The 14,839-nt window shown below is 40.6% G+C and overlaps 2 protein-coding genes across 3 annotated transcripts; one reads left to right on the top strand and one right to left on the bottom strand.

Moving 5' to 3' along the window:
* Positions 1–103: 103 nt before the first annotated feature.
* Positions 104–4,086, top strand: prelid3a (PRELI domain containing 3A). Of its 2 annotated transcripts, XM_018684695.1 has the most exons (7): positions 104–481; positions 896–1,064; positions 1,366–1,455; positions 1,811–1,881; positions 2,055–2,157; positions 2,416–2,492; positions 2,644–4,086. In XM_018684695.1, the coding sequence occupies exons 1-6, from the start codon at positions 450–452 to the stop codon at positions 2,485–2,487; spliced, it is 537 nt and encodes a 178-aa protein (XP_018540211.1). In that variant the 5' UTR covers positions 104–449; the 3' UTR covers positions 2,488–2,492; positions 2,644–4,086. The 2 variants fall into 2 exon arrangements, with proteins under 2 accessions (XP_018540211.1, XP_018540219.1); XM_018684703.2 differs by lacking the exon at positions 2,416–2,492.
* A 606-nt stretch (positions 4,087–4,692) lies between these two features.
* On the bottom strand, positions 4,693–12,266 carry fbxo32 (F-box protein 32). Its single transcript, XM_018684730.2, has 9 exons — positions 12,020–12,266; positions 11,342–11,463; positions 10,943–10,992; positions 10,723–10,815; positions 8,034–8,127; positions 7,157–7,341; positions 6,846–7,028; positions 6,162–6,305; positions 4,693–6,024 (listed from the first exon to the last, which is right to left on the bottom strand). Exons 1-9 carry the CDS (start codon positions 12,130–12,132, stop codon positions 5,935–5,937), a joined length of 1,074 nt encoding a protein of 357 aa, XP_018540246.1. The 5' UTR covers positions 12,133–12,266; the 3' UTR covers positions 4,693–5,934.
* Between the last annotated feature and the right edge of the window lie 2,573 nt (positions 12,267–14,839).

Genomic DNA, 14,839 nt, shown 5'->3' with positions numbered 1-14,839 from the left:
CACCTGTAGAAATATCTAAGGCTGAGGTAGATGTCGGTAAAACAAAAGCTGCAATTATGACAAAGGATTTTATTTTGACATTCCTGACCGGAATCCTGTCTCACACTCCGTCTAACTAGACGCGTGGAGGCTCTGCGGTTGCACCGGCTTCTCTGTTGTCCTCTACATGTAGGAGCTCCTTGTTATAATCTGTAGATGTTTAATGTCTCTTACTCCTCGGTGGACCAGAGCATTTTGCGCAGTCTTAACGCCAGGTTGAAATGCGGAGAAAAGCGGAGACGCGCTCCTTGGACTCACTTCATTGATGGCCGTGAGCTTCCATCACAGGCCCCATTCTCTGATCAGTGGAGCTAGTTCCTCATATGAAAATGGTCCGATGAAATATAGTTTCAGACGACGAAGGTTTTGTTTTTCCGCGTAAAGGTCAAGACTGTGTTTGGAAAATAAAGATGAAGATTTGGAGCACGGAACATGTTTTCAGGTTGGTCGCACTGGTTATTATTGTTTAGATTATTAAAGCAGAACGAACTGGTCTGTGATTGTAGGGCTACAGCATCATTATTTCAGTTTAAACTGGAGCATTTCACTGAAGCTTATGGCCAGTAAATTCTACATATTCTATATAATGACTTCACTGAGTGATGGTGAGCCACCATGAGCATTTAACATCAGGAGTCAGTGAACTGGCAGACGCTTCATCACAAGACCTTAATAAAACATATTACCACAGCCTCCCCAGAGAAGTACTAGAGAAGCACATAAGGGAAGTATTAAGGGTTGATTAAGCACTGGCTCCAATGACCCTGTTGCTGTTCCGTTAGGTCCACATTAAAAGAACTTTGTCAGTTTGTACATTGCCTTCCATTCATGTTATTTTGTACCGGTTTGTGTGCAGTTACCCATGGGAGACAGTGATCAAGGCCGCCATGAGGAAGTACCCCAACCCCATGAACCCTAATGTGGTCGGGGTGGACGTGCTGGACCGCAGCCTGGACACTGAGGGACGTCTGCACAGCCACAGACTCCTCAGCACAGAGTGGGGCCTACCGGGTATTGTGCGAGCGGTCAGTCATCAACACAAACTCACACTCTAGGTGTATAGAAATATACATGTATGCATGCTCAGAGGCACACAGGTACATGTTAACGTGGAGGGAGTAAAGATATTATTTGTCCTCCTGTGATGAGGTTCTAACATTTCAATAAAGAGTAATCTGATTTCATTCTTGTATACAATCAGTACTGTAGAGACCATCAACAGCTTCTAGACGTGGATCCTGTCAAAGCTGTGTCATGCACATACACAAGACAAGTGATAGTTTTGGATGATTTTACTGTACATCCTGTTTATGATTGTGTTTGCAGATACTAGGAACCAGCCAGACACAGACGTATGTGAAGGAACATTCCATAGTCGACCCAGAGGAGAAGAAGATGGAGTTGTGCTCAACAAATGTAAGTTTGTACTGAGCCAGTCAGCCAGCCATGACTTTGATCAGCATTAGTTACACAGCATTGATTTAACACTGGTCACGCAGTTTATTTAGCAGCAGTGAGCCACCACAGCATGAAAATTGAAAAAGATTCAAAGCAAGTACAACATAATGTAAAGTAATGTCTCAAAATGTGAACATTTTTCCAAAATAGTCCTCAGACTGTGAAGTGGATATTTCAGATTCAAAACGAATTTACAGGAAGTGCTGTGGCACATTGTGACAGTTATTGCCCTGCCAATATCAATAGTGCATCCTGTAAGTGACTACTACTTCCTTACTTAAGTAAGGAAATCCATGTCTAATTTGTCTTCCAGATTACTCTTACCAACCTCATATCAGTGGATGAGAGGCTTCTTTACAGACCACACCCAGACAACCCTGAGGTGTAAGTACAAATTCATTCACTTTGCATTTCTAAAAGTGTTTTTTGTGTAACACATAGGAAACAGAATGAGCTAGACACTGTGTTCTTGCAGGTGCATAATGTTAGAAATGTTAGAAATGTTTTCTCATGTCTTGCACCTCCCTCTCTTGTCACCTCCCTCACTCGGCCCTTAGTACTGTGTTGACCCAGGAGGCCATCATTACAGTCAAGGGAGTCAGTCTAAGCAGCTACCTGGAGGGGATGATGGCCAGGAGAATGTCAGCTAACGCCAGGAAGGTAACAGCAAATAAAAACAGTACTTTTATATTTCTATTTTTATTTCATCCCTTGCATGTTGATCTGAACTTTGTTTCCAGTAATAAAGATATTGCTGATTTCCTTGCATGCCATCTAACTTGGACTCCACTGTCCTCTCTGCTGTTCCAGGGCCGGTCTTATTGGACATACAGTCAAAAGTTATTATTTCCAGTGGTATTCACGTGTCTATGTGTGTGATTCCTCTGTAATCTTCTGTTTCTCTGTGTGAATCTGTAGGGTTGGGATGCTATTGAGTGGATTATTCAGAACTCTGAAAGAGAGAACGTACCTCTCTGTGACATTTACTAACTCTGGTAACTCTTTCCTTTGCATCTTTGTCCTCCAGTCTTACCAGATTATTATAAGCATGCCACTTTTTTCTCTCTCTAAGCTACCAAGAAAAGCATTACATTATTGTATGTGTCACTCACTTAATGCTCAGCGCTTATTTGTTTGCACACACAGGGCTACAGCGCTACAGTGATGACTACTCTCCTTGGCTACACCTCATAAACCACTGGGGATCCTCAGCATCTCGGGATCCTCTGCAGTTGGTACTTAAACTGTCTGGGGAGGTTGTATGGATTTTCACCCCCCCCACTCTCTCTGTCACCTCTGGACTACATGCACTGGAAGCTCAGACAGTCAAATGCTGCCAAAGCTGATGAGGAAGCATGAGAGCGAAAGCATGGTAGAATAGGATTTAAAGGATGCGGTTGGTGTCGTTCATTAACCCATCCCAACCCACCCAACAGCCATTCAAATTTTTTTCCTACTGAGGAAACGGAGACAGTTTCTTTCAGTGATTAATACACTTTCCTGCTGAATGACCACAAGGTTTGTTGTGTGCTGTTAAGTTTACCTTCTGTAAAGAGGGCGTATCAGCTTTATGAACATACCAAACTTCACTGGTTTGAATATTATATTACTGCCCCATATTTACTTTGATCTCACATCATAGCTTCAGTTTTGAAAGGTACTTGTGGCAGAAGATGGATGCAATAGGGAGACATGCACACAATTTTTTGGCAAATTACAGTACAATATAATATGCAACAAACTTCATAACTTTATTTTACCTGATGTAATTATTCTGTAATGTCAAATACCAGTGACTCCTATACTAGGAGTTAAAACCAGAGAGTTGTTATTGGTGCTTATTATGTGTTTCAAGAGGCACAAACTGTAGATGATATGTTTGCATGATAGTAGTAAAGAAAAAAAGGGGGTAGCCAGCTAGCTAGACAGCTAGCTATGATTACTAATGCAGCTTTAGATTACATTTAATTACAAGAAATGATAGTGTTTATATCAGAAAAAGGATGGGAATGTACCATTAACATTGCCTTCTTCTTCTGCTGTCAAGGCATCAATACACTGGCATCTTTTTGATGTAAAATTGATGGGCAGTATTGCCTGAAACCAGCAGATTTGTAACTGTAAATGAGGAAGATGAAGATGACAGACTCCGCTTTTGTGATCAGTGTGGTAAAATGATGGATAGACTGTCTTTGTGATAGAATTACCTATTTATACGGCCTTAAAACGACGCCTGTGTGTTATTGCTTTGGCAGCAGTGTCATGCCTTTTCCAGTCCTACACATCATGCTTCCAAATGTTGAACTACTCCATAAAGACTACCTGTGAGGCCCTGAGGAGCAGGGCCGTACTGTATGTGCAATGCTGCAGTGGGAAATGCACACCATGACTTACATAGTTAAAATGAATAATATTTACATAATATTTGTATAAATACTATTTATTTAAATACGTTGCATAACAAGCAGTGAATCATTACATTGTTTATATCATGTCATGTAAAAATATTTCATTTGCTTTTTAAATTTAGTTTTAACTTCAAGTGTTGTCCTACTGCAACAATAAAAACAACTGTTTGAGAAATTTTCATTTTAGAAACTGATGATGTGAATGCTGTGCTGTTGCTCACACAGAGCTTTGTCTAACAACCTCTAGTGTTATTATACAGCAGGCCTGCCTAATTAAGACTAATGTCTCAGAGTTCTTTGGTGAAAAGACATCACAGAAATCTGCTTGTTCTGTTAGTGCCTTAAGCATTGCCCCTACCATTGTATGAGTGGGCTGAGATGCTCTCCTAATAAGAATTTCCTTTGTTTTTTCATGAGTCTTAGCTTTGTGTTTAATTGTCTAAGGACAGATCCCATTCTCTGGTCCAGTAAAAAACACTCAGGTATGAACAGTGATGGAAACTGAGGCAGAGAAAACATAATCTCTCACAGTTTGTTGTAAACATGTCCTGAAGATGCCAAGTACCGGTCATACCATACCCAAGGTATTTTTTGGTTCATATTACTACCTTGCAGTTCATCATTTGTCCAGTAGAGAGCGCAAGTTTGCTGTTAGGAACAGGAAAACCACAGAGCAGCTCCTGTTCACCCCTAGCTGGAGGCCCATTTGAGTTTCAGCTCTCTTAAAAAGAATGTTAGCAATTATTGTATGCAGTGTGTGCTGAGAAAAATCACATCAAGGCCAGAGTTATTTTCATTTATTTATTCAACAGAACATAAAGAAAACGCATTGCATAGCATGTACATTATTCTTCACTGTCTGAGCAGTGACAGAGGAAAGTCTAGGTTAAACTGTCTTCATCAAACCCAATAGTGCAAGTAGAGCCACTTGCCAGAATCTCAATAAATAAATACGTAAACACAATCAGCTGGGTGATTTTCAAAAATCATGCAGGAGGCTACAGAAAAATACGATGTTTCAGACAAGCAACTTTGGTATCAGAGCCTCAGATCTTAAATACCACTCCTCTGTTAATGAGACATTTGGTGATGATGATTTTAAAAAAACAGCATCAGGATCTGAAAAACAATTCAAACAAGGATTAAGCTGTACCGGTTTCAAGTTTCATGATAAGGCACACACCATTGTAATGCTGACTATGGTTACAATCTTTGGTAATACTGCACTCAAGTGCTGTTGCTATAGCAGCCACAGCAGAGAACAAACACACAATTAATAAAAAAAAAAAAACTAAATCATATCAAATCCATATAAAAGTGAAAAAGAACAAAACAAAATAGAAAAGATATTGTGGTGTGTTAACATATTATAGAATCATCACTCAGTCTAATGTTTAATCACTGACTCCCTTGTTTACATTCATTATCTCTTAGGTACCGCAGTGACTCAAGATTTACTTCTCTCCATCCCAGTGCCAAACTCAATGTTACTGCAAACTTCATCTGAAACACACAGTTACCCCATGTGAGCAGACTTTGTAACTTTATACTGAACAAATAACAATTTTAAACAAATCAAATAATCTTCCTACTTTCCATTTTGAAAGGGACCATTGCAAGGTTTGAAAACCAAAAAAATTTAAACAAAACCAAAATCTCCAAATTTGGAAAAACAAGTGCACGCAGCTATGGTCAAGTGTGTGTGCTCATTTGGGGGTGACTTTTAAACTAAGACTTAACTCTGACTGCTGAGTGTTCCCTTTTTCCTCTGCTCTCCTCCATCAACACAACAACTGCTCCTACATTTCTTTCCCTCTCTGTCACATTCGCTTGCTCTCAATAGTGAACCCTGCCAGAAGCCTGTGTACTCTTCCAAAAGAAACTCGATTGCATAATTGTCCCATTCTGTCTCCAGTCATACCTCAACTAAATATACATCCAAGAATTGATTGTGCGGTTAAACAAAAGCAATATTGTACATTTCTATGTACAGTATGTACAGTCAGTTCATCCGGATTTGAGGGGGGGATCAGAAGTTGAAAAGGTTGATAAAGTCTTGAGGGGAAAGGGACATGGTGCAACTTTCTGGGTTGTTGGCTGTGCAGGGATGGTTTGTGTCCTGCAAAAAGAAGCAAACACAACCATCAATATTAAACTGTGGTGTTCCTGTTTTATCTCTAGCTTTGCTAACAGTAACATTTTAGTTTTTTATCCACTTTGATCAAGTGCAAAGTGAAAGAGAGAAAAATAAACTACCTTCCAGAAAAGGATGTGGCAGTGTGTGCAGAAGTGCAGGGTGTCACTGTATTGTTCTCTGTGAGGATAACAGCGGCTCAGCTTAAAGTACATCTTCTTCCACTCCAGGTGACCTTTATCTGACACCATCAGGCGCTTTCGGATCTAAAGAGGAGAGAAGAAGACTTCAACACATGACCCAAAGAGAGAAAAACAAGATTTTCTTTTGCGCCACATTCACTACTACACATATACTCAAATCTGAGTAGCCTTAATGGACAGAGTTTTTTTCCACTAACACAAACTGAATTTAAACCAGTCTGACCTGTAGGAAACATCAGTGTAACCTGCTTTAGCTTATAGCTTGAGACCGTCTCACTCGCTTATCAAGTGCAGGCTTTTGAGCACCATGCAAGATTACTGCAATGTCACTATGCACACCCTGTGGCCTCCCATTTTTCAGTAGCAAGTCAAGTTTATCAGAGATGCTTGACCTCTTTGTAGAGTGAGTTAATGGTATGTATGTCAGGAAGACGGCTTTTTATTTCAGCAATCTCAGGTATGTACCAAGTAGGTCAGCAGTGACATACTTTAAGGACAGTGAGGAAGACAACTAACCTGCAGTGTATGTCAATGTGCGTGTGCAATGAGTGTGACATTCTCATTACAAACATATTTAGAGGTCACCTATTAATTTGTACATGCCTGCCTGTCTGTGAAGTGGTACTGGCAGAGTCTCTTCCACAGCAACCGGTCCTCAGTGAGGGCCCCTAGATCAGGACACACTTGTCCCAGGCTGACCAGGTCCCTGCCATCTGACAGACGCTGCATAATGTTGAGCTGCAGGCTGGCAGGCAGGTCAGTCAGGGTCATGCCTGTAGATGTTGGCTGCAGGAAACAGGAGCAAGAACAATAGTTGAATTTGCCTTTTAAAGCCTTCTTTAAGTCCCTGATTTTATACCATTTGATCACTTTTATGTCCAGCTTGTGGCCCTGTATTTTGTGTAAAACCTTACCCTGTTGATCTGGATGTTGTCCAGCCGCTGCTGCCACTGCAGGATGTTCTCCATGCGGTGCACCCAGATGTTGATGTTCCCCACCAGGACGGACTTGCCCATGTCCTGAACAAGACCGCACAGCGAGACGTACAGCGTCTGCAGCAGCTCTTTGATCGGACGAACGTTCTGCTGGTCATCGAGGACTGTGGGAGGAAATCAGAAGCTATTTGTTGAGCTCAATTTATGACTTCAATTATGACCTAAAAGCCAGAGAGATTAGTGCTATCAGTGAAACAGTAAAATATTTATTGTGAATCATCAAGAATCACAATGTTAAACTAAATGTTTTGCAGTGGCTGTGCTCTCCTCCTGTGACGTTCATAATATTTGGCCAACAGGTTTCATAACGCCACCTAAACAACCTGAATCTCTGTTTAGCAGAGGGAACATTTAGTTTACACAGTGGCTTGCTGAGGGATCTGGTGACTGTCAGTGTTTTCACTGTGCCATTAAAGCACTACATTCACTCCTCTGCCTTTCTTAGATGTTGTCAGGGCTCATTTCCTCACCTATTGGTGCAAACAACAAAGCAGGAAGGTTTAACATTTGCTCCACTTATATTATTTATGTTTATCCCATTAGGACAGAAAGATAAGAAGCCACTCCATTGTAAACTTGAACCAACAAAAAAGAAAATGAAATAGATTAAGGGGTGAATTGTGCATTTGTTTATTTTTGCATATGCAACAGCTGAATGTGTGTGGAAAAAACAAAGAAAACAGACAACAGCCAAAATAGACAAAAATAAAACCCTTAGACACACAAAAGATGGATACTGAAGAGGCAAACTAGTTGAGTGACTTTAAAAGAGTGAGTGAAGAGAGACAGGTCTCACCTTTCTGTACCACTCTCTCCAGAATATTCATGTAATTCTTCTGCGCCACTCCACTGAGCGAGGGGAGCTGGGACTTGGCGATAAGCTCCAGGAGCTGGAGCAGAGAAAGAAAAGAGACAGAAAGAAAGAAACACAACATAAATTTCATCCCGTCAGCTGCAGAGACTCTCTGTTCCATTGCCTCATTACTTAATGTTTGTTATGCTGCATTCTTACAAAGGCACTTGCACTCCTAACAATAAATGCTGTCTAAAACAAATTTGGAGTGGTTCCACCTGGTCATTACTCTCAACTCAAGTTGGGTCCAACAAGCAAATAACAGCATTCTTGGCTCTCATCATTCTTGATCAGAGTCTCTTTAGGGGAAGAAGCTACTGGAAAGGTGTTCAACCACAGCCCGGGCTGTCAACAACATCAGACTCCACAAACAAGTGTTTAATCATTTGACTCCTGATACTCCTGTCATGTGAATTAGCTGAATCATTTGACAGAGTGTGTGTGAGCTTGTGTGTGTATGTCTGCGCAGTTGTTGTCATTGGCTAGTGGGTTCCAGGGTGGCACGTCGGGCATGTAACAGATGCTGTGACATCATGGAGAAACTCAAGTTGACCCTTGCTCAATTCTGACTGAACCATGTGACCTTTGTCATCATACCAACATCAACATTTTGTGAGCTACTTTCTGGTAAACTGGAGGGGATACTTAGCAGTGCAAACAGGTGAGTTGTGAGAGGCATACAGAAGTAGATGGGACAATGGTCAATGCATGTTTCGAAACTCATAATAATGATTCATGAAAAATGTTCAAGTTCATTACTACAAATGTCATCTACTGTAAGTCAGAATTCAGCCAAATCCTGATTAGTTTGAGGATCTTATTAATACCCAACTTTGAACTAAATTACTTCTTAGCTAAGTCCTCTACCTTCCTGTCCGTTTTTACCAATTTTAAGCTTCTTCGCTCCCTCCTGGCTCCTTTTTTCATTCTTTCCGTCTCCATTCCTAAAACCTAATCCCATGCCCTTCTTCTTTTAGCAGCTCATCAAGTGTTCCTCTCTTTGTAGAGCAGCAGGGCAGAACAATGTGCGTTTCCGTGTCTACTTTTAGCCCCCGCTGTTCGCTAAACTGCACTTCATAGCTTAGTGTGGGCTCACACTTTTCCACAAACACACTGACAGCATATCTCTTTATTATAAGATGCCCCTGCTAGAGCAAGTTCATTTTAAGGTTTCTGTCTCCTTGAATTAACCTCTATTGGTCTGCTCCGAGCAGAGAGAGGACCACTTGTTGTCTCTTTGTGGTAGAACCTGATCTGTGTAACTGAGACGGAGTTAAATGAACCTGCAAATGCCATCAGACACAACCAGTGAAGAGCAGTGACCTAGGACATCATGTCCAGACCAGACGCTAGTGTTACACAGCCATATTGTTCTTTGGGCTTAGCACACTACACTGCACTTGTTAGCTGGAACCTGCACTAAAAGGTCAATCCAAAACTTCAACAGAAACTCTAACAAATGGCAAACTATCTGTGGAAAGTTTTGTGTAAAGAGACTGAAAATTTCAAAAAGATTGTTCTGCATTCTGATATCTCAAGAATTTTATGATGCTGATATACTACACCTGTGTTTATGGGTTTATGACTAGATAAATACAAAAAAACAGTCATAAAACATGATCGCCTACAACCTCACTGTCCTGCCAAAATGGTTCGTTTGTCTGCGACTAACCAAACTTGGGCAGGTCATCCCACAACATTCATTAAGTTAGCATGTATATAAGAAACCAGAAAAGTGACAGGAGACAACACAAGGGGAAGAATCTTAAGTCTGGCAGAGGCAAGTGTATGACGGTGCTTGTGTGTTTGTGCGTGTGAGTGCACGCGTGTGTGTTTGGGGGTCTAAATCACCTGACAACCACAGGGTCTGGTTTCATAAACCCCTGTCAGATGGTCGCACCTCACCGCACAGCTGTCAGCCACCCCCTCTCTCCCCCACCAACACAGGAGAACATGACCACATGCAGCCCTCGGCTCACATGGGAGCACATGTGGGAGAGCTGGTGTTCAGTTTAGTGCAGTGATATTATGATGTGGAGGGTAAAAGTTCTCAATTTAAAATGAATTATAAAAAAATATCTATTTATGTCCCATAATGCAATTACATTATTAATAATGATATCATGAATAAGGATTATGACACATCTCCCCTCCAGTGGACATTTTTCGTTGAGCTATTTGGCATCCCTGGTCAATATGCTATGTACATTGTGAAATTTTTAATGGTACAACACAGTGCTTCAAAATTACATTTCAGACATAACATTTTTAAATGCTATGAATGCACTGAACTGGGTAGTAAATAGGGACTGATCTTCAATACAGCTTTGGTTTTAACTCAATTTAGGGATGCCAAATGGCTTTAGCAATCCCATTATAGCAAAATGCCATACTGTGACATGGTCTTATTCTACCAAAAACACATACATACACTCCCTGGGTCAGTATCGTCGCCACTGAGAGACCCTTGTCTGCAGAGCATTGATAAGAGTCTGGCAGAAGCCTACACACCCTCTTAACCTTAACCCCTTCTGTGCACTAATACTAACAAAAACATCTATTAAAAAGAACAGAGGAAGACGAACAAAAGGGACAGAGGAAACTGGAAGAGAAGAAAGAGAAGTGGACTCACTCTAACGACGTAATTAAATCTCCTTGTGTCTTTGATGGCGCTGCAGAAATCTAAGCGGTTGAAGGCCTCTCCCAGTGTACAATATCCGTGGCGCTGGGAGAATTTAATTATCAGGGTATTAGATAGCGATCCTCAGCAGGAGTATAGTTTTCTCAGCATGTTTACATTAGCAATGATGATATGAAAAGTTGATGTGAAACTAAATTAGTTCGTTTGTTACCTCCTTGGTGCTTCCTTTATGAACATAAATCCACTTTTCCCTGTGGAAATCTATGAGAAAGCAGAATGTTTATATTAGTGGCCTGCCCTCATTAAGCAGTTCATAAGCATTGTGACAAATGCGCACACACACATCACAAACAAGATACAATTTCTGACTGAGTGTGGTTGAAATAGAGTTTATGAAATGATGGAAAATTAATAATAAACAATATTATTAGGAAGTGATGCCCTCGTGAATGTTATATAACATCCTCATGGGCCTCTCCTGTGAATGTTTCTGATCCAGAACCTATCTTTGGTATATTATGACAAGATTTATAACTAACACAAAAAAACTGTTATCCTTTGTATATTTATATTAAAAGTCAGACTGTGTGTCTTGTTGACTGTGACTCACAGGGGACCTTGGTGTTGTTGTTCATTAGATCTTTTTTCCTCTTCTTGGCAGCCATGTCATAGCTAAGAGAAAGCAGTAAGTTCTCCTTGTTGAAACATTCCTCCTGTTTGGCTTTGCAGAAGCTGGAAAAACACAAGGACACATATTTCATTAAAAAGCACCATTTTACCACGTTATCTCAGTACAGAGTACAGACATTACTTTTTTTAGTCAGGTTAACCGTTTTCTTCTGAACTGACAAACACAATCTAGCATCAAAACAAAGGTATCGACTGTATTTCTAACTGTAACCTCAGGGGCAGGCATTTCGCGTTAGAAGTGTGTGAAGTCATTTTGGAAAGTAGTTCAGACTCAACAGACGTTTGTTAATCCACTCACTTGTTGTGAGGTTATTAATAGCTCAGTGATTAGCCTGGAAACGGAACATGGCCCCAGAAAAACAAAGGCACTGAAGTTAGCGAGAGGGTAAATAATATGAAGGTGTGGGCCTACTCTCTGTCTGTCTGTCTGTCTGTCACCCTGCCTTTGTTCATAATGCTGTTTGGACTTTCTTCAAAGTATCTTCACCCCCCGCCTCCATCTTCCTCAAGCTAAAAAAGTGATGGCGCATTCAATTGTTGCGCAATTTCAAAATAGCTGTGATGGAGGCGTTTGTCAGGGCTTGTTTTAATGACCAACCTCTCCATGGAGACGTTGTTGTTTCTGTCGTCTGTTGTTGTCTTTTTCCATCCCTCCTCGGTTTTAACCCAACTCTGACCCGGTGACCTCCAGTCCTGTCCAAGAAATGGCATCCTCACTCGATGTCGTAGAGTTAAATAAATTTAAAATGTATCAGGAAACAATCCCCGTGTGGCTTAATGTGTATCCCTTCTTGAAGGCTCTTTGTCCTGGACGTGTTTCTATTCTACTGTTGTCATTGCGCAGCTCTTCTTATATCTTCTCACTCAGAACCCGGAAATACATGAGAACCGCCCACTTTGGACACTTCCCTGCAACACGTGGCTTTGTTTATCAACTGGAGCGTTGCAAAATCTGCTGGAGAGAAGAGCAGAGGTAACTAAACTCCTCATGTTATGGAAAAAGACGGAGATAGAGGACAGCAAGGAAATGCATCTTGAGGGATTTAAACACGATCAAACCCTTAGGAAAGTTAGACGTTAAACAGCTCGAAAGACAATTACATAACCGTCTCTGGTGTGACCAGTGTGGGAAAGTACATTTACTCAAGTACTGTACCTCATTTTCGGGTACTTGTACTTTACTCAAGTACATCCAATTTATGATATTTAACTATTCAAATACAGAAATCTATTATTATTATTCTTTACTTCACTCATTTATTTATTAAATTTATTTTATTAGACAGTGCCCCCCTCCCCCAGACATTTTTAAAAGAGATGTAAACTCCACCACTTCCTCTTTTCTCTCTGAACTCTTTGTAGTTGTTTTACATCTGTTAGTAGTCATTTTCTAGTCTCTTTGTTGTCATTTTGTGATTCCTTGTTTGACTGACTTTCCAACAAAAAATGTCAGTGACATCATAAAAAGACTCTGTCCAATAATACATGACCATCTCATAAAATATGATGCATTGTCATAGATGAAAGGCCTGGTATACTCACACAGGTGTTTTGAGTTATGTGGCTGATTAGACCAGCTCAGGTTTGGCTAGGTACAGTATGCTAATAAAAATGATAAAGTTGTAACTTTTCCCACAACAAAACTAAGAGGAGAGTTTGTTATTTTTATTCTTGTGATGAAAAATAGGACCTCATGGTGAGTGCTATTACTTTTGATATTTTTAAAACATTTTGCTTGTAAAACATATGCAGGAATTTTACTTGGGTTATGTATGTGACATCAAACTGTAGCCTACTCCTACCTTTGCCACAGCCCCGATTCAGGAGCCCTCAATTTGAAAACATCTGGATTATAACAATACTGTATCTCACTCCAGTTTTTAATGGCTAATGCACTGATGTTGATAAAAGTAATTACTGGACAGGAAGTGTTTTGTCCAAGCTTATCGGTACAAGCTTCATGTGACTGTAAATATAAAGGGAGAAAAACATTACAGCTTCACAGTAACGTGGCTGTAAAGTCCCCTGATTCTCAGTCACTCCTGGTATTATAAATAGATGAAGTTGTCCTTTGAATTCCTCCAGAGTATTGGGTTGCATTGTGGATTGTGTGGGAGTGTACATGTCCTGTGGAGGGGGGTTTACCATTGTATTTCAATTTTCCCAAAACAGTACCAACTGATCTGTTAAGACTGGTTGAGGGTATTTTGTTTATTTTGGGCCATGCCATTAAAGATAGTGTGTAACTAAGTCTGTCCAGGGCACTGGGTCACCTCTTATCAGCTTTATTAAACACATGATTTATTTACACACTCTTCTGTGAGGCTTTTGGGAATCAAGTTCAAACTTTATATCTGCTTGCTTATGGCTTCAATAGCTTTCCTCATGTCAGTTAACCTTGTGCTTTCATAGGCAAGATGCTTGTTGAAAAACTAAACGTCCATTATTGTAGTGAAAGATCAGGAAGAGTTGTGTATTGATTATGTCATCAGCATACAGTAAGGGACACTCCTGGGCACACTGTAGTCTGATTATTGATGTGTAAAGGGCTTAAGTTCACTTCCAAAAAATCTTGCAGCATGAAAAACACTTTGTGTATTCATTCTCAGTAAAATGCCACAGCAGTGGGTATACATGTCTGTGTGTGTGTCTGTATCCATGTGAATGAATGGGTTTGTGCTTACATGTCTGTCTGTGCTGAGGCAGTGGGATGAGGGAGAAAGAGAGAGGGGGGATTTCTCTGGGTCCTCATAATTCAAGACACGCTATACAATCTGCAAAACATGTCAGCAGCAGCAGCACATGGTGCACAACGAGTATACACTTCTTCCAAGAACCAGCAGGCCAGTGTTTCATCTCATCTAGTACTTGTGTTGGGACACATCCTGTCAGAGTAGCATGACCAGTGTTGCTGATGTGGTTGATGTGGTTTTTGTGCTGCACACTCACCACTGATTGTTACAAACTACCCTGTAGTGTGAGAAGGTAATTTTTTTGTTGACAGGGGCTCTACTAATTACTTCTCCTCTGTTCTTTCTTTTCTTTCTGTTCTGTTCAGTCCTTGTTGCTCCTTTTGTGGCATTCACAAAGAATGAAAAAGTATAATGAAAATGCTTATTTCAGTCTCAGTTTTCATTAAAACATGACTGCATTGCTCACTACAAGTCCCGTGTTGCCAAAGCTTTTGAAACAGGTGCACCTGTGGCTTCATGTCTGAGGTTTTAGTGCAACACCCCAATATATGCAAAAGGTCAAAGAGCTCCACACACACACTGCATGTTTAAATCTGCCAACAAGATGTCACATGAGAATATATGAAAGAACATTGGGCAGATATGTTCTGACTGAGTATATTGATAATGACTTACAACTGTTGCCACTGTAGAAGTGACCCAGACTGAAATAGCTCAACAGTTCC

The sequence above is a fragment of the Lates calcarifer genome, linkage group LG15 (assembly GCF_001640805.2).
Source record: "Lates calcarifer isolate ASB-BC8 linkage group LG15, TLL_Latcal_v3, whole genome shotgun sequence".
Taxonomy (NCBI): domain Eukaryota; kingdom Metazoa; phylum Chordata; class Actinopteri; family Centropomidae; genus Lates; species Lates calcarifer.
The sequence above is the reverse complement of the archived record's forward strand: the minus strand, read 5'-3'. Positions and strand labels throughout refer to the sequence as shown.